This window comes from Dasypus novemcinctus, chromosome 5, assembly GCF_030445035.2.
Source record: "Dasypus novemcinctus isolate mDasNov1 chromosome 5, mDasNov1.1.hap2, whole genome shotgun sequence".
Lineage (NCBI taxonomy): Eukaryota > Metazoa > Chordata > Mammalia > Cingulata > Dasypodidae > Dasypus > Dasypus novemcinctus.
In genome coordinates, this window is record NC_080677.1 from 98,701,422 (window position 1) to 98,722,187 (window position 20,766).

At 39.0% G+C, this 20,766-nt stretch overlaps 1 protein-coding gene across 1 annotated transcript; it reads left to right on the forward strand.

Moving 5' to 3' along the window:
• The first annotated feature begins 9,354 nt into the window (after positions 1-9,354).
• WNT16 (Wnt family member 16) lies at positions 9,355-20,766 on the forward strand. Its single transcript, XM_004459223.5, has 4 exons — positions 9,355-9,764; positions 9,947-10,188; positions 12,017-12,303; positions 18,847-20,766. The coding sequence occupies exons 1-4, from the start codon at positions 9,670-9,672 to the stop codon at positions 19,309-19,311; spliced, it is 1,089 nt and encodes a 362-aa protein (XP_004459280.1). The 5' UTR covers positions 9,355-9,669; the 3' UTR covers positions 19,312-20,766.

Consider the following 20,766-nt stretch of genomic DNA (forward strand, 5'->3'; position numbering starts at 1 on the left):
TTAGAAAATACAAGGAAACAGATTCTCCCCTAAAGTCTCCATAAGGAATGCAGCCCTGCTAACCGATTTTAGACCTATGAACTCCAGCAAATTCAAATAATAAATTTGTGTTTTTCTGTGACACTGTTTGTTTAAATTTCTTACAACTGCCATAGGAAACTAATACGTAATACCCAAAATGATAAGAGGAGATATCATGCCCTGAAAATTAAAACAGAATATTATTTAATGTTAAAAAAGAACAGGCAGAGAACATAAAAAAGAGTACTTTGAAATCAGATACATACATACTCACACATACACATATATATTAGCAGAAATGAAATACTCAGTAGGACCCATGGAAGATATAATTCACCAAATCTTCCAGAAAATGAAGAAAACACAAACAAAGAGATATGGATAATAGGACACAATGGTTATAAAAACAAGAGATTCAGAAAGAAGATCCAAAATACACAAAATACGATTTCCAAAACAGTGAAAGAAAATAGAGGATAGGAAATCATTTGAAAATTTTTTTCCTAAGAGTAGAAACAAAGAATTTCCATATTGAGATAGCTTAGTTAATGTCTAAACTAATGAATGAAAATATAGCCACACCTCGCCACATCACCAAGAAATTTCCAAACATTGTGGAGAAAAACAGGATTGTAGTGTAGAATCCACTGAAATTAGAAAGTCTTCAAATTTTTCAAGAGTAACAACAGAAGCTAGAAAACAATGGAGAAATGCCTGCAAATTAAGAAAACTATTTCTAATGTAGAATTCAACACCTAGCCAAACTACTAGAGTAGGATAAAGCTCATAAAATTTACCTCGCATACACTTTCTCAGGAAGCTACTGAAGTATGTGTTTCACCGGAATGAGGGAGTAAATAAAAAATGACAAATACATAGGCTCAGAAAATGGGGTTGCAACACAGAAAAAAAGAAAATGTGATCCCTCACATGATAATAAGTTGATAATAAGGTGACTATGGGCACCAGTGGTGGAGGCAAGTTCTACAGACTGGAGAAAGTCCAGGGATACTGGGATTCACTTGCTCAAGGAAATGATAATTGATAAAACTTCTGGAGAGATTTAGAAAATTAGTGAGGTATAAGGTTGGATCCATGAAAAGCACACAGAAAAGTTAAGCATATGGGGCAAATGACAAGTGAAAAGAAGGAAAATAATCATAGCATACTATATAGCTTAGGTGAATAGTATTATGTGTTCACAGTAACGTAAAGACTGACTGCCGATTTAACCACAATTTGAGCTACCCATATCAGCAAAATAGAGGATAAGAAAGTATATATGTGCAGAGGGATTGAGAAGGGATGGAAACAGAGCAAATCCTCAATTTCCACAGTGGAAAGTCACAGATAATGCCTAATTTTTTTAAATTAAGAAGTAGCAGTGTAAGAATGATATTTAACAAAATAATCATCTAAAACTGCTAAAAATTACTTCTGGGGAAGGGTAAATGGCAAATGGGAAAGTGGAAAACTGATGTTTTCATTCCAAGGCTTAGAGAATTGTTTACCTCATATATGTGATTTTTTAAAAACTTATGGTATTGTCAGAAATTTAGTGGAAGAATCATTTTATTTAAGTTGTTTTTCAAAGTTCCATTGATCTTCTGTTGTACTCTTTTATTTAGATTACCAAACAGTACAATTTAAATACAAGGAAAGGTGGTACAGAATGATTACATGATTCCCCGTTACTGCTTAAATCTAAGCCTGAAAAATAAACAATTCTGAATGAGTTTAATCATACTAAGTGGATCTTCTTGTTTCTCCAGCTATGAAATATCCTTAAGACTTTCAACTCCTTTCTTTTGGTCAAGACACACCTAAAAGCAAGCAATTAACAAATATTACCCACCACCATAAGTGTTATCAAATGACTTAAATTCTCCTGAAGAAAATATAGCATGTTTCTCTTTATGCACTCACATGCAACTATAACAGGTTTTTTGTTTGTTTGTTTTTTGAGGTATCTGGACAGGGATTGAACATGGGACCTTGTATGTGGGAGGCCAGCACTCAACCACCAACCTATATGGGGCCCCCTGAGTTGGCTCCCTTGTCCGTTTGCTCATTGTCTGTTCATTATCTGCTCATTATTTCCTCATCTGCTCGTTGTCTGCTCATTGTATTGTTTTTGCTCATGGTCTGCTTGCTGCTTTTTGCACATTGTCTGCTCCCTGTTTTTGCTTGTTGTCTGTTCATTGTTTGTTTTCTTTAGGAGGCACCAGGAACCGAACCCAGTACCTCCCAGGCGGGCACTCAACTGCTTGAGCCACATCCACATCCCCATAACAGGTTTTATCTAGTTGGAAAATGTGTGCAATCTATCAATAAATAACTGCACATATTAAATGAATCAGCATATTTTTCCATATTTTATGAACATCTATATACATCAATATTATATTTCTCAAATTAGCCTTCTGATTTTGTCACCTATTGATTATCTATTTGGTGATTTATCCTCATTCAAATTTTTAATCTTATACTGATCAGTCCAAGCCACCCAATACGCTTCTGGGCTACTTGCCTGAGGTGACAGTGCGTGAAGGATGAGGAATTAATTTTTATGCTATGGAGAAAATAGAAAAACAATGTGGAAGTAGGTGGTGCTGCAATGGGCATGGATGTGCCCTCTACCAACCCTCCCTACACCGCTGCTAATTATCACTGTCTCACTTCTCTTTTCTCAGAGTCCAGGCCAGGGCATTTGCATCATAATTATCCTGCCTATCTATCTTGAGGACTTACAACACTACATTTTACAGTAGGTAGCAGGGCTGATGAACGTGCTTTCTCTGCCCAAGGAAGTGAGGACTTCCTCCAACATTTCTGTAGGCTCCTTTCTTTTTTTTCTGGTGAGGAAATCTGCACCCTACTCCCCATCTCATCAGTGGTTCCTCCCCCAGGAAGAAAGAACGCCCATCAATTGCCCCATTCCCCCACAGTGGGTGGCTCAAAAGCAAGACAGGGCCACCCTTCCTCTTTGGAGACCGGACACCCTCAAGTGGAGCATATGCACCTCTCTACTTCCTTTTGCTTCTACCTAGCCTCTTCTCTCAGGTCCAGCTTCTCAGCCTGAGACTGGGGACCTATAAATCAGCCTTGCTGTCTTCAATTCAGGAGAAAGGAAAAGGAAACTTCACTTTGCACAATTTAGTTCTACTAGGAAGCCTTATACTTAATAAAAGATACTTTGCCCAATCTGTTTCAGTTCTCCCTATGCATAGTTTGTTCATCAGAACCTCAGGGGCTGGGAGGGGAGTATATGAGGGTAAGATTCCAGCACTTAACTTCACCCTGGACTGCCAACAATTACTATAAGATTAAGATATGCTGAGGGCCAAATCAGTTTCTGCAGCAAAACTTCATCCATCTGAAGTCTGTATAACTCAGTTAACCTACAAGGCAAATGTTAGTTCTCTCCCCAAAACAACATTAAAAAGTGTCTCCAAACCATTTGATGCTGGTTTTGTGAGTGTTCCCTGGGGACTCCAGACAATACTTTGGTGCAAAAGTAGCAACTGGAATCTTTTACCCAGTCTGCTGGACTCAGACTCTGTTCTGGCAGGTGGCCCAGTATATCAATATTGTGGTTTTCAGCCCATTTTGGAGGCTGCTTCACTAAGCCATGTGACAACCCCAAAAGTTGGTCTGGCACCAGCAGACTTCATCAGATTGCGAACTTGAGAGCCCTCGAGTTCTGTTTTTGTATGGATGTACAATACAAAAACACATTCCCGTAATCATTAACAGAAGGTGAGAGGGCTGTATTTGGAACACACCTCACACCTATTATGCAGTTTGTGTTTATGTCTCTGAACCCTCGTAAATCTCCTGGGCTCTGAGCACTTGCCTACTCAAATAAAAGCATTCTCTGGAGGAAATTCTAGTAAGAGTTTGCGTTATTAGCCTAGCTCAACAAGCTTACCTGAAAGGAGCACATGGCAAGGCTATGGATTTGTCAGAAAGATTTAAGAGTACCAGTTTATTTACTGGTTTTAACACTAGCAGAAACCGAAGCTGTGAATACTCTAGATACAGCCATCTGGTGGTCCCCTTGGAGCTGGTGCAAATCATGTGGCACATACTAATGTAATGCATTAGGTACGAGTCACAACAAATTTCCAATTGAAAAGTGGCAAGTTAGTAGATTATGTCAATGTTGACAGCTCTCAACTTAATGCTTTCATTGACTCCACTGTTCTTGTGAGGGATTCCTTGTCTATCAAAATAACAACCACACAGCCATTGTTGAATGCCTACTATGCGTTCAGCCCTGTGGTCAGCAATGGAGTTTTATAAGGGTTACTCACACTTTTTGACTTGAAGATGTTTATAACCTAATTGGTGATTTTAATTAAGCACTGCCATCAGAAAGCAAACATAAATTAAGTGATAAATTCTATGGTAAGAACCTCAAGTGATCTAGGATTTGGGCAGAGAGAAACATTAATATGGCTTTAACTCTGGAAGGCACCGTGAAGTAAAATAACCCAAAGGATCGCTGGGTTTGGATACCTGGAAATGAGAGAAGAGAGAGTTCCACATCTGCAGGTAGTCTCTCTCAAGATCTAGAGACAAAAATATGCTAGCCCTGCTTGTGGAACAGGAAGCAAACAGTTGGGCTTCCTAGAACAGATATTGAACGTGAGAAAGCGAAGAGAATTTAAATTAGAAGCGAATGTTATGGATAAATTCTGAGTGAAAGATTTTAGAAGTCAAAACAAAGACTTCAAAATTGGCATGGGAGTGAAAAAGAAGTTCTTGACAAGTTCAGTTAGGAAAGTGAAAACATTGAGGTCAAGCCTAAATGTGATTCACCTCAATGTGAAGATTAAGACCCGAGTAAACACCGAACAAGCCAGGCATTTTGTTGCTTGGCCAGACTTAAACTCTACTTTAATAGGCTATGCACTCACAATAAAAGACAGTTATCACTGGTTAAACATATGAGCAACAACCTTGAAAACAAAAGCAGTCCCAGGATTTGATGATTTTTTTCTGATATTTGTTGACTGGAAGAACTTTAATGACATTGCAGCAATTAAGAGTAATTAGGCAGACCATCAGTTAGAATAAGATAAAGTCAATTTCTTCCAAATGACATTTCTCTTGAAGTTCTCTCACTTAAAATTTGAGGCTAAATTGTTTTATTTTAGTAAAAACCTCTAGGAAGAGCAAATGTTTGTTTCCATTATAGACTTCCCAGTGATCGAGCCATAAACATTATTCCGAAAAATGTACATGCCAAGTTTTTTAAGTTGTTTTCCTGACAACGCTTTAAAATCAATAATTTATTCATTGATGAAGTTGTCTTGTTTTGCAAAATTCAGGGTCATTTTTTGAAAGGAGGTATTCAGAGAATCAACACTCTCCTATATTTCACTTTTGAGTGTTTAGCTTACCTGTGTTCTCTGGGCAGTAGTGGCCACTCTCATTTGTCAAGGATTGTCTTTATTTTTATTCCCTCATTCTAAAAAGATTGCATAATCCCTACAAATACTGCTGGGGATAAGTCACTTTCTACCAACACTTTATAAGGATTCTTCAACCTCAATTGATAGGATGGTACACAAATTTTTTTTAGGAGGTACGGGGGATGGACCCCAAGACCTTGTACATGGGAAGCAGGTGCTCAACCACTTGGGCTACATCTGCTCTCCAACAAATAAGTTTTAACTTCTTTAGTCTTAGAAATTTAAAAAACAAGATGTCATCCCTTCCTAACTCCTATTCTTTCTCCTGGGGCTGGCTTTAGTGTCTCTTCTGCTTCTCCAAATGTGTCATTCTCACGGGCTTTCCAGACTACCAAGGGACAGCAGAGCATCCAGAATGCCATTCTCCCCCTCTCCTGAGAGCCAGTGTTCCCAAGCCTGTGCTCTGTACTCCACTGATAGCACCCAGGTGGAATTTAAAATAGAATGAATGGGGACCCAGTTATGTAAAAAGTCACCTCTGGTCTGTTCTATCATAGGAGTTAAGACCAGCTGGGGTGCTTCTGGTATCAGTTTCCAGTACATAAGTCTCTGTGATCTGCAGCAGAAATTCTTACAACAGGGCCCTTAGAAGTCTTGTCCTCTGATGGGTTGCCAGAGACAGAATCCAAGGCATATCTGCAAGCAGTCTTTTCTTGCTAAGTTTCCTAGGGACTGAGAGAAAACTACCAGAAGGAACAGGCTCATCTGGGTTCCACAACTAGTAATCTACAACTATCCTGGATGGGAGGTCAGATTTATTGGCATCAGCAACTTAATCTGGTTCAGATGACTCAGCTGGTCAGAGATGACCACTATCTGAGGGTCAGTCTCTCAAGAGAACATCTTTGAATGAAATGAATATGCATGAAATCCAGGCTGTCTCCCTCCTAAATCCCCCTTTCAGAATTTAGCTCAAAACTCCTTCCACCCAACTAGGAAAGCAAGCGCATGCTCTCCATGTGGATCGAGAATCTTCAGTAACCTGTGAAAGCGTGGAGTTATATGGTGATTTATCTTAACAGCATTAAGCAAATTTTAGGTAGCTGATCTCAGATCATCAGATGACAAACTCATAGCTCCCATTTAGTGAACTATTAATGGTATGATCTTTACAACATTTTATAGGTATGAAAGACACCTAAAGCTTAGGAAACTTGCAGAATTCATCCAAGGTCACACTAAACCTCAGGTCATATTCTCTGGATCAATTAATCTTTTCTCTTCCCTCCAAATTATAAAACCAAAAATAATAAATATGAAAGGAGGCTTCTGCTTGCTTCTAAAGAAATAGGCAATTGAAATTCAAGTTGTGCATATGTTTGACTTTGACCTTTCATTGACTTTATTTCTTAATTTTAAATAGAGTGTAATCTCCACTAAAAATAGTAGAAATAAAACACTTTATAATAATAAATATAAATTAGCTGATGTAAGAGCAAGTTTCTTAATTTCTCTGAGTTCATTTCCATATCTATAAACTGAATATCAATTCTACATTATGAAGATTGCCAGGGGATTGAAATTGTGTGTGTGCATGTGTGTGTGCACTCATGGGGAGAGAGAGAAAGAGTATGTTGAGGGTACAAAGGGGGCACTCGTGTATGATAGTTTACAATGCCTGGAATAAAATAGGCAGTCAAATATCTGTTCCATCGATGAAAAGTCTACTTCTTCAGTTGGGTCAACTCCAGGAAATATATCACCCCTGCTTTAGGAGCCATGGACGAATGATCCCTGACCATAGCTATACAAAGAAGTACAAGACTATAAACTATAGACTATACAAAGGAGTAGATTTGAAAATGCTTGACCAGTGGTCTCAGACTCTAAAAATAGACTACTCCGGGTGGTATTCAGAAGGCTTTGTTTGGCTCCTAGGATATGTGTAGGACCCCTAGAGTAATAATAAAGGTGATATTTGAGTGACTCTGCCCCAGGCTGTTCCCACTTTTATCGCAGTCTGTAATTACTGGCTCACTTGTCTGTCTTGCCACCTATCTGTAAGCTCCTCCACCCATTTGGTTCAGTGCTATCCCAAGATAGAGGCTCAGTGCATATTTTTGAATTTAAAAGTCAAACAACCTTCCTTAAAACATCTGCCGCTGTGGGCTCTGAAATGAGCCTCAGCTATTGATGTTCTCTACTCTCCAGTCCCAAGACTGCTTTCTCCTCTCCCTTTACCCCGCTACCCAAGGAAGCTACGTCTCTAGACCAAACACTGTAGTCCACTAAGGTATCTTCTCAGGATATTCCTCATCATATCAATCCACTCCATAAAGTGTTCAGAAAGAAGAATCGCATGTGCAGGGCACAGCATGCCAGGGGTACAGCAATGAATGAAAGATGGTCCCTTGTAGAGAAGTTCACAAAATAAAGTGAGCTTGGAAGGAGGTTCTGATTTGCAGAAAGGACACTAGCCATTATAATGTCAGAATATTTCTGGATCAGTAACTATACCCTATCATCAACTTGACCCTCTAAAAATTACAATGTGGTTTTAGGACCTGGCACATAGTGTGCACTCAATAAATATTTGTTGGAGAAAGGAATGAATAGGATATGATGGGAAATTCAGAGAGATTTTATTGTTCATTTCTAGGAGAAATGCTGCAATTGTTATCAAATCTTTTGAGTAGGTCTGGACTCAGGAGCTTACTGAGCTGCTACATCCACCCTGAGAATTTACCAAAATTTCAGAAGTCCCTTGAAGAGTAGGTGATACCACTCTGGAACATTTCCTGTCACCAAGTCAGTGAGGAAGGGCTTCCTTATACCACATTTAAGTACGTTCCAATGCCTGCAGTGTTCCGCCAGAGACCTTCCATCCTGCCAACCACTGGTTAACTAATCTTCCTAAAATTCCAGGCACCCCAGCAGTCCCCTGCTCTGAACTTCCTTGTCCAAAGAGTACCCCGTTGGATTTTATATTCTTCTTTACTGATGATCTCAAATTATTTTGTTTTAGACTTGTCTCCCTGGCTGATTTTTGTACAATTGAGGAAAGAGCTCTTGTGTTTATAAACTGGGTACACAGTACGTGTTTAATGTGTAAGTTGAGTTTTTTTCTTTGTTTTGTCTCCAACGTGCAATATCTGACCAATATCTCCAAGAGAGCTACAATGTGGGCCTAGGAGAAGAGTGAGCACACAACCCTCATCTGTTCTAAACTCTTCAAAAGGTCTCTTTCTCTACCCTTCTGCCTAGTACCAGCAACAGTGCTCTCAAGGACTGCAGGAAATAATACCAACAAGGAAAACAAAATCACAATGCACACTTTAAATGTGGTAGCATTAAATGGTAGGCTGGAATCTTCCCTTTCACTAAAAATACATACACATACCTAAATGACAACGATCATAAGACCTCACTCAGGGTGTTGAAAGGTCAACTTGTTTGGAACCAACTATGACTCAAAAAGATTAGTCTGTGAGGTGAGCGAGAGGAAGAAACGCGCGACCACGCGGGCTCTGCGAGTTTGCAGTCACCCCACTCCAATCCAAATTGGGCTGGAGTGGGTGGAACGCAAAGCCGTCTCCCATCAAACGCAAGTCTTCACTCCGGCCCGCTAGAGCAGACGCCTCCACTTCAGTCTTGGGGATGAATGAATCCAGCCCCCTCCAGCTGCGACCCGCTCCCAGAAGACTAGGGCGGGAGAAAAGGTCATCACACGCCCGGGTCGAGACTCGTGGTGCGGAAGCCGGGGGCCGGGAGCGACCCCCACGGAACCCGCTCTCAGCCAATGGGAGCCTGAGGCCGGGGGCCGAGGCGATGCGGGGCCGCGCTGGGCCAATCAGGCGCCAGGCGCGGCCAGGGGGAGGAGAAGAGAGGAGACTAGACGCCCCGCGGCGATGGAGGCAGCGCTCCACCCGCACAAGTTTCTCACCTGGGAACGCGAGGGACGCTCCCGCACCTCCCGCACCTCTCCAACTGCGCGCGGGGGGAGGGCCCCGAGCTACTCTCTCCACTTCTTCACACTGCTCCCTGCAAGCGAGGGGGAGGCTGCCGAGAGCCCCTGTCTCCGCAGGACACCTTTTTATGTTGCATGCAGGGAGAAAGGAGGCGGCCGGCAACTTGGTGCTGGGGAAGTGACCTCTGACCCAGCGGGCCTCACGGCGGGGAAGGTAGAAGAGGAGTGGGTGTCGGCAGCTGTGGACTCCATGCGGGGGCCATGGACAGAGCGGCGCTGCTGGGACTGCCTCGCCTGTGCGCGCTGTGGGCAACCCTGTTCGCGCTGTTCCCCTGCGGAGCCCAAGGAAACTGGATGTGAGTATGGAGACCCCGCGGGTAGGGTGGAAAGGAGCGCCCAGCCCCAGGAAACTTCTACCGAGGCGTGCAGGGGCGGAGACCCCAGGGTGGGTGACCTAATTTTCGGGAAAGCATCTGGGATTGGCGGGCGGAGGGCAGAGCGAGGGAGCGGCTTACGCGCGGGCGGCCGTGTCTTACAGGTGGTTGGGCATCGCCTCCTTCGGGGTTCCCGAGCAGCTGGGCTGCGCCAACCTGCCACTGACCGGCCGCCAGAAGGAGCTGTGCAAGAGGAAACCGTACCTGCTGCCCAGCATCCGCGAAGGCGCCCGGCTGGGCATTCAGGAGTGCCGGAGCCAGTTCAGGCACGAGAGATGGAACTGCCTGGTCGCCGCCGCCGCCTCGCCGGGCTCCAGCCCCCTCTTCGGCTACGAGCTGAGCAGCGGTGAGTCCCGGGACTCGCGGGGCTGGCGCGGCACAGAGGGCGGCCATCCCTCGGCCCTTTCCTCTAAATAAAGCAAGCGGTGCTTGCGTGGTTCCGTTGCGAGGTCTAAATCCCGAAAGAGGTCCTTTAGTGGACCTGAACCGGGGGAAGCGTTGGAAGCCAGAGGCGGGAGCCGAGGTGCAGGTGCCGTCCTGGAGGGAGGTGACGCCCCAGGACCCGAGGGAGGCGCTTGGGGCTGTTTGTTGCTCTTCCTCCTACCCGCGGCGCTTCTCCGGAGTTGGAGGAAAACTCTGACCCTCCTCTTACCCCGGCGACCCCCTCGGGCCCCGTAGCGCCCCCCTACGTGAGTGACCAGCTGGAGAAACATGAAGTCGGCCGCGGGGAATGCTGCTGCCGCATCTGCTTTGGTTTAACCAGCTCGAGGCACCAGCTTGACGGAATAATGGTGATTTTAAAGGGAGATTGTCCCGAGCAACCCAACGAGTGTCTGACCCGAGCACAACTGCTTTGGCTCTCTCTCCTGCTCTTTCCTCTTCTACCTCCTCCTCCTTCGGCTCACACCCGCGGCGCGGGAAGCTGTAAGAAAGCAAAGTTCCACTTCCCGGTGTGACTTGGTGAGGATAAAATGACTTGGTGAGGCTAAAGGTAAAGGGAGGAAGGATCGTCCCAGGAATAGCAACAGATTCAGAGAATCGCAAGACTTGGGTGCTGAAAGATTCGTTGTTGTTTTCCACGTTCATTTCCGCTCTCCCTCCGCCTGTGACCCTTCGCCACCCGGTCCCCACACACAGCGCCGCCGAAGCGTGGCCTTTCCCGCTGCGCTGTGCTCGGCACGCCCTTCCGAGGCGGCCGGGCTCCCCGCAGGGTGGGGCGGGCTGTGTTCTTCCCAGTTGCTGAAGTGCAGGGGCATCAGCTGTTGAAAAGGTTTATTGGACTACGGGCTTGAAACTCTTTCTACTCCATTTTAAACATCTCGAAAGAAAAAAGCCGCCTGCTCTTTCTTTCTTGTCCATTTTATTAATGTTTTATTGAGGCTTTAATTTTAAAAGATTTTAGCTCAAACTCCCTGCAGGTGTGCTAAATTCTTTTCAATATTCGATATTTTTCCATAGAAATTCCTTTTTTTTCTTTTTTGCTAGTTTTACATGCGAATTATCTTACCGTTCATTACCTTTTAAACTGTAAGAGGATAAACTAGTACTAAAAGTGCCTGACTGTTTCATATTAATATCGGTGATTGTTCTCCACAAGATCCTGAAAAGAAGACCAGACTTTGATGTGGAAGTAAACTATAACATTTGCCTGCTAATCATTTTGATCTTTACTTAAATTAATTTGCATTTTAACAAGCATTTTTTAAAACAAAAATCACACCAAAATTTTCAACTTCTGCTTTGTGAGAATACTTTTAAAATTTAAAAAGAAAGATAATCTGGTTTCCTTTGGAGGTTGCATTACCATTTACAGTATCCATGTAAAGAATTTTAAATTCGACAGTTACTTATTGAGCTGTTACTGTGTATTAAGCACCAAGGTAGGTGCTGGTATACATTTCAGATTTTAAAAGTAAAAGAAGGTTTTAAGGTAGGAGTACAATATATTTTATACACTATATGGCAGTCTCCTGAAGTGGGATACTGAAAATTGACATTTCTTTTTTTTTTTAAGACTAGAAAAATAGGAAATCTTCCTTCCTTTCACTAACGTATCCATTTTGAGCAATTGAAAATTCACTTTCCTGATGAGAGGATGAGTAGGAAGCTTTGTTCTAAACATTAACAGAGAGACACCATGGCTCTCTAATTTAGTGATTCGTCTTTTATTCCAGGCACCAAGGAAACAGCATTTATTTATGCCGTGATGGCCGCAGGCCTGGTGCACTCTGTGACAAGGTCATGCAGTGCAGGCAACATGACTGAATGTTCCTGTGACACCACCTTGCAGAATGGCGGCTCAGCTAGTGAAGGCTGGCACTGGGGAGGCTGTTCCGATGATGTTCAGTATGGCATGTGGTTCAGCAGAAAGTTCCTAGATCCCCCCATCAGGAACACCACGGGGAAAGAAAGCAAAGCACTGCTAGCAATGAACCTGCATAACAGTGAAGCTGGAAGGCAGGTATGTGTTAGAGCACACAATAAAAATCCAGTGCCTCTTAGGTGAATAACGCAAGGATTACATACCTGGACCAATCTGTCCAAACGATTTAACAACAAATCATTTGCAGTCTCACAATTACAATATATATGATATTTTCATGAGTGTATATTGACCTCACTGGTCTAGTTTAGGATGAGCATCTGATGTGGGTTGAATATTGTTTTAGAATATAGAATGTGTTTTGTATACCTTGTATATCTGAAAAATTAAATACACAATAATGGTTGTAGAAGTTCCTTTTGGGTTATTTGGTTCTACCCTCTTAGCTGTTTAGTGACCAAACCGGAATAAGATGCGCAGTGTGTGCCTTTCTAATGATAATCAAATTTTATTTCCCCAAATTTGAGTTTTGATTTTTTTAAGCATATTTTTAAAGTGGGCAACAGCTCCTAAACATACTAATGGTTTTGTCCATATTTTTTCTAGAAAACATTTGATTGCACAAAGGGAAAACACAATGCTTAACTAATGTTTTTTGTAAAACAAAGTTTTAAAAAATGGAAATAGTTATTTTATTATAAAGAAATATAGGCTCATTGTAAAAATTTATACGATATAGATAAATATACAGAAGACTACAGATACATTAAATACATAGATTTTAAATATATAAATATGTTTAAAAATGAGAAGAGGCAAATTTGACGAATGTCATATAATTAACCTTTTTAATTCTGATTTTTATGTTTTCTTAAAATGGCATATACTTGTAGTTTCATTTAACTTTTATATCTTCACATTAATGAATACTAACACAAGTATGTGTTCTACAACATGGTTGAATTAAATGGCAGTTCATAGCGACTTTTCTAAAATAGTCTAAACCTTTTTGTTGAATATATATTATTTATGTTTTAGCAATCATTTTTAGGATAGGAATATCAGTACGTATTGTATATTATTGTAAATATACAATAATCTGTAAAGGTCCCAAAGAAGTCGTTGCACTCTACCACATTATCCTGAAATAAATTAAAACAAGATTCAGTTTCTTAGGAATATTTAAAGTATATATTGCATTTGTTTTACATTTTGGGGAAGTGACTAAATGGAACCCATTCAGAATAGCTGCAATTTCCAGCTAGTTTTCTTCACTTAAGCTTCTCTGATTTAAATACAAAAACAGAAAGCTTTGCAAATATTTCACCTTAGTGCTTGTGTTCAATTCAAAATAGCAAAATAAAAAACAGGGATGTTAGTAAATAACTATGTAAGCTTTTCACATTTTTTTGTTTAGAAAGTTTAAAAAATTACGTTATCTCACAAAAAAAGGGACTTCTTGCCTAACACCATAATTATACATGTCTCTTTTCCTTAAAGTTTTATTTTTTTTAATTAAATGAACTGTTGCTTTAGCTTAAATATTATCCAGTAAAGGAGTATTCATTATTTCTAATATACTGTAAAAGAAGTAAATGTAATTAACATGTTTTTTTAAGTCTAGAGTAAAAATAGAGAAAAACAGCAAATGAATCAAATTAGCACATTTTAAAAATGATAAAACAAAGTAAATGTATGTCATTATCAGTGTAAATTTTAAATCTTCTTTAGCCATTCTTTAAATAATTTAGTAGAGATTTTAAAAAATTTAACCAGTAAACAATCTCAGAAACTTACGATTAAAGCTCTATAAATAAAATTATCTCTGAAATTATTAGAAGCCCTAATGCATCCCAAAATGCATCTTTATTACTAATATTAGGCATCTTTTTAGTTTTACTCTGTGTGTTTTCTCAAACGAGGTAGCAGTATTTGTTTTGCAACCATTAACTTTTAAATCTTTATTTACATTCTGATTTTTTTTTAAATGCAATTATTTTGCATGGATTTCAATCTACCTCTTATTGACAAAAAACAATCTCATATTACCTAGGTTCTTTCTGTTATCCTAATTATGTAGAAAATAATTCAGCCATGCATATATACACATTTTTGTGTGAATTTAAGGTTTGGTTTTTATTTTTCCTGTTGACATTTCTTTCTCCCCCTTTTCACACTGTTGTAGATAGAATCTTAAAACATTACAAAATATTTACCTGGCTTTCTTGAAGGTATTGCACTGATGTTTTTGTCAGTGTTGGAAAGTATTACATTCAAAATATTTGTGTATTTTTCTTTCTATTGGTGGCATACAAACAAACAACAAAAACAGGTTTCCAGGATATTAACTAACATGAAATAGCAACCAACTCACTACTTTTCAACATTGGCAATTAGGATTTTAATCTAATTGCATATTCTTCTGAGTAAAGTTCAAGATATGCACTCAATTGAGTTGATTTTCCTAGTCTCAAATCCCCAAACTTAGAATGTAGGAAAGCGTTCAGAGAAATGTGGGTACTGGCGCTTAGTAGTGTAATGAACAGAATAGATGATTTTCTAACCGCTGACCTGAAATACTCTGAATCCCACTTGGTTTCTGACACCATTCCTAAAGTTATGACTCCAAGAATAATGTTGCTAAATGTTGATTGGCTAACAGAATGATGTGATGTCTTCCAGGGGCAGAACTTCTGGGAATAATATGACTTGGAATATTTATGGGTATTTCTTTTGGTGTGCTTAAAATATTTCCATTCTTCCCATATCCACCTCATAAACTTTTAAGTTTCTCTACCCCATAATTTGTTTTATGATGAGTAATGCAAAAAAGTAGGAAGGGCCGGACCCCAAATTTTCATTGACCTGTTTCAAGAATATTTATAAGTAGTTGAACTACACATTAGTGTTTTGCTTTTTAGCAGGTTCAGATATATTTTTGAAGAGAAAGGGACAAAATGGTTCAGAGCAGCAGGAATTCTATACGCGCCCATCCAACCTTACATCGCAATTTTCATTAAAAACTTAAAGATGTCATTTGACAATTGACAAAATGAAATGTTAGTCACAAAATGTTCCACAACAGTTTTCTGGCCAATTCTGCGAAGTTTGGATAAAGCAATATACTGGAAAATAAACACCACTTGCTGCATTACCTCCGAGTCAAACTGTAGGACGATCAGTCCTTAGACCACTTCTCAGTTTCTAGTTTTACTAGTATATATTTTGTATGCTAAGGACTTCATTTTAATGAATCATCTTTCCTAGTGCACTTCATTAGAAATTTATCAAGCCAAAATTTACATGAGAAGTCCAGTAAATTAAAGACTACCCTCCTAATTGCTCTCCCATAGTTTAAAAATATTTCACAAAATGTGCACATCTGTTTGCAATAGTTAACAAAACATTCCTCTGTTAATATCGTTATAAACCTTAACAACTCAAGTAGAGTAGAGAAAGGAATTTGCTCATAACCACACACAACTTATTCGGTTGCTATTCTCTTACTTTTCCTGTTACCAGAAAGTGACTCTGCCATCACTGCCGTTCAGAATGGCTATTTAACATTAATTAACAGTCCTGACCTGAAAGTTCCAGAATGTATGCTTTTTTGGAGTGTTCATGCAGTTTCCTTAAATATACTTGAATTTTCCACTTTCATTTCTGTCTGTTCTACTAAAATTATCCTACTTGCACATAAAGACCATGTATCATTAACTTTCCTTATGTAAGACAAGTGTCTTAACCACACTATTTTTCTGTAAAATAAGAATAATAAGTAAGTAAAATACATGTTCATTATCTACCTACTATGTGCAAGTCATTTCTTCCTATTATAAAAATAAAGTAAAATAATTTATGAAAATATGCTCCAAGAAGCACTAAGCTCTGTAGAGTTAAACTGGGTGTGTATGTGTGCATGTATTTTTCTGACTGGGAACTCTGCATTTCATCAAATTCCCCTAATGGTAATTACCTGGATTTCTTTTAACCCCTATTTGTCCAAGTTCTTTCCTTGGAGTATTATGGGCTACAGTTACTCAAATTTCATGTTAAGTTTTCGGGATTCTTCTTCTTGAAGTTCATTTACCTTTACATCTTAAAATATATATAGAAGATAAAAATACTATTTCTTAGGCTTATTGTTAGGGATATATAATTTAAAGGTAATAAATAAAACTTTTTTTTTAAATGTTAGCCATGAAAAATTACAGTTAACTCCATATATTTAAAAGGGCTAATTTGTTATGGTAGGAATATTGCTCCCCCAAAGTGATGACACAAACTCAGCAGCTGATGTAACTGAATTTAAAAATCAATCTCTCTTTTTATTCTCAAACCTGTAAAGCAGTGTGTCACTTTTATGGACAGGGCTGAGGCTGAAGAATTAGAGAAGAGCCAGACCATCTCAAGCCTTCCCAATACCACTGACCTCTTGGTAGTCACTCTTTTTGTTTATGAAGGTGGTTTTTATTACTTCTTCCAGATTTGAACAAGTATCTGTTTAAAAGTATCAGAGTAGGAGCACCTACTCTGCCTTCCACACTTGGAAGATTGGCAACAAGTTACATGACGGCTCACTTCATTAATAAAAGAAAAAATTGTCTCTTCCATCATCCAGAGGAAGAGGCAACTTTAAATAATAACAAATTGATGGTTATAAGGAACCTTGATCAGATTTAAACATAAATGTGCATTTTTAGATATTTGGCTTTTTTTTTTCAGACAGTTTTCTTTGTTATCAGCTACTTTTAATTGTGCTTCCTGTATGTACTATAGACACTCAAAATCTGAAAAAGTAGGCAGATTGCACTAAATTGAACATTTATTTGGACTTTTTAAAGCATTGAGAACTTTCTGACTATCAAATGCCATAACTTCAACCCAGTAAGTCTTTGTGCCTGCTTTATAAATTACTTTCATATCATTGAAAGGTACCATTTGTCCTGAGTTACTAAGAAATGGGTACATCTATTAGCTCCTCGGTTTTTTTTAATTGAAAAAGTGCCTGTTTTTGACATCCTGTAAAGAACAGGATTTAAATATTCTGGTTATTATTTTAAACATTAATAAGTATCAAATCAATTATTGCATAAATCAATACAATGTTATAATTTAAGGTTATAAATATTTTAAATTATTTGGAATAGTCTGTCTCATTACTTGGCTCAGGTTTTGTTTTGTTTTTTTCCTTAGAAAATGTAACATTTTGTAAACATGTTAAGTTTGGTACAAACAAGCAAAGTATAAACACTTACATTTTATAGTTTTGATAAGAGCTATAACTGGAATTAAAGCTGTAGCTTTTTCCTTTCTTCAGTGAGATTACACACTTAATTTCCAAATTATTGAATGGGTGGATCAACTTTTCATTTTACCCAGCATGTTGACAGAAAATCAACTCTACAGCTAGTCCTTACGATTTATTAATCTGGTCTGCCATTCTCTGGGGATTGAAGGAAACTATGCTGGGTAACTTGGTATTATATTTAAGAGATGAGAGCCCTCAAACTATTGAAATCGCTGTATTGTTTTTGCACTGTTAACTCCATTTGAAATTTTATCTCAACTCTTACTGTGCCTTCTTCTTCAGAAAAAGGGGGCATTTATTTAAATTTTTATGTGTGATAGACATTGCGCTATTACAAATATAATCTTATTTAATTCCTCAGTCTGTATAAACTAAGCTCAGCATTTAGAATTCAAAAATTACGTAAATATTATCCCCCTTTCCATGTCAGGATGGTGCTGCTGATCCATCAAGGTCAGGGCATATGTTTTGGATTAATTTTCCAGAAAGAGGGAAGAATTTGCTGGGAGCAACCACACTCTCCTGCCCCCTGTCCTTTGGACCAACTTAAGTTGATTAGTCAGGGTTTCTCATGTGGTCTGCGACCAGGGGATAGCATGTTCCACCCTCCCCGGTGAATGTTACTGATATTTGTGATGATCAAACCTAGGAACTCTCAGTTCAGTCAGTAGGTCTCATTCCTGGCTGCTCATTAGAATCATCTGAGCAGCTTTTCTAAAATGCCATTGCCTAGATCCCACCCCAGCCAACTGAATCAGAATCTCAGGGGCTCAAGCATTTGTTAGTTTATAAAGTTCCACAGTTGTTTCTATGCACCATGAGAGTTGAGGATAACTGAGCTATCAATGCTTCTTACCCTTTAACGTGCACGTGAATTACCCAGATTTTGTTAAAATGCAGATTCTGATTCTGAAGGTCTGGAGTCAAGACAGAGAGAGTTTGACATTCTAACAGGTGATACTTATGCTCAACTGGTTTGTGGACCACTCTGAATAGCAAGGCTTGAAATAGTATTAATAATTAGGAACATACTGGAACATGAGCATCCTCCCACACCCAAAATTAAATAGGAAATGAGAAAACAAAGTAGTTTCCCTTTGTATTCAGGTAAACTCTTAATTTTTAAAAAATCAGCCTGGTCTACCAGCTACTACTCTAAAGGACACTTGGGAAGATTTGATCCACAGATCAAGAGAAGCACAGAACAGTTGAACTCTAAATGACCTTAAAGATCCTTGAAGATCAAAATCTTCATTATTATCTAGGAGGAAATGTACCCCAAAAGGTAAATGATTAGTTTAGCCGTGCCTCTGTTGTAGAATAAAATCCTTTATAACTGATGTTTGAACACAAATTACTGTTGGTTTCAGGCTGTCGCCAAGTTGATGTCCATAGACTGCCGTTGCCACGGAGTTTCAGGCTCCTGTGCTGTGAAAACATGCTGGAAAACCATGTCTTCTTTTGAAAAGATTGGCCATTTATTGAAGGATAAATATGAAAACAGTGTCCAAATCTCAGAAAAAATAAAGAGGAAAATGCGCAGACGAGAAAAAGATCAGAGACAACTAGCAATCCACAAGGATGATCTGCTCTACATTAATAAGTCTCCCAACTACTGTGTGGAGGATAAGAAACTAGGGATCCCAGGGACACAAGGCAGAGAATGCAACCGCACGTCAGAGGGCGCAGACGGGTGCAACCTCCTCTGCTGCGGCCGAGGCTACAACACCCATGTGGTCAGGCACGTGGAGAGATGTGAGTGTAAGTTTATCTGGTGCTGCTATGTCCGCTGCAGGAGGTGTGAAAGCATGACTGATGTCCACACCTGTAAGTGACAACTCCATCTCACCTTGGGCAAGATTCCTCAGTGACCCACAGGGAGAGTGCAACCCTGAGGGCCTCTCCCAGGGTTTCCTTTACCTGATTGACACCTAGTCACACACTGAGCATGTGGGTTTTTGTCTGGATTCCAAAACTTAAAGTTTGGGTTTGGGGTTCACCTTTTGGTGGTTTGGCAAATGTGCACTGGCATACAAGAATGAACCTGTCCAAAGTAAGAAAAGCCAGGAATCCCTCATGCCAGTAAACCTAGGCCACACTTAGGATAAGATCCTTAATCCAGAACTCAATTGTAGAGCTCAGTAATGGTGGGTGAATCTTAAGTCATTTTTACAAGTCTCTTATAGAAGCAAGAAGTGATAACCATGAATCTCATTTATTCTCTCAGTATTTTAGGTGAATTAATCATACTAAGTGTTTGTGCATAAAGACAGAAGATGTTGAAAAGTTAACAGAAGTGATGGGTACTTACTTGCCCTTTCATGAACTTCAAAAGGAGGGCAATTAAAAGGAGTCTTCTCAATTATACAATATCTCTAAAAGTATTTGTTAGAGATGTAGAGTTACAAAAGTAAAGACAATGTAAGAAGTAAAATGTATGCATTGGATATCAAGTGCCTTTTAACCAACAGTTTATTTAGAAAATCCTCAGTAAGGCATGTAGCAATCTTAGATCTTCAGATTCAAGCTTTAATCAGACACCAGTTTGCACTGTTAAAAATCCAGCTCTGAGATACCAGGGGTGGGGAAGAACATGAAAACATGTAGAACAAATGACATTGGAAGTGAAAATGTAAAAGGCTCTAAAACATTGCAAGGAAAAGCATTCTTTAAATGTATAAAGATAACATTTTGTATAGTATTTTGCTTAAAAAGTTATATATTGTGTAAATAAAGTATTTAAGTTAAATGAAATATATTGAAACTTAAGACATTTCTTGCCAAAGAGTTAAGGCAGTAAGATTATCTCTGAAAGAAGATTAGCTTCTATTTCCTTTCATATTATGGACTCTGGGTTTTGTTTTGCTTTTTTAACATTGAAAAAGAAGTTACATGGATTTGTATTTCCTGAAAAAATGACAGTTTTATATGTTATAGATTAAAATATGTTGCAAAATATTAAGAATTATATTATTTTAGCAGTCAGATTAATTGGATTCTCTTTTCACATTTGTATGCTTAACTGATAAGGTTATTATAATAAATTATATAGTACAGGTCTTAACTGGAGAAAAGAATCTAACTCAGAATAAAAATTTGTGGACTTGATATAATGGATATTTATTATATTACACATAATGTTCCATTTCCATTTCAATGTTAAATGGTTTTTCTTGTTTTAATATGTGTGTGTATATACATCATCTTTTATAAAGTTCCTGATGAAAATAACAGGGCTGTATTTAAAGTTATATTTTAATGTAAATGCTTATATATTTTTTGAATGACTA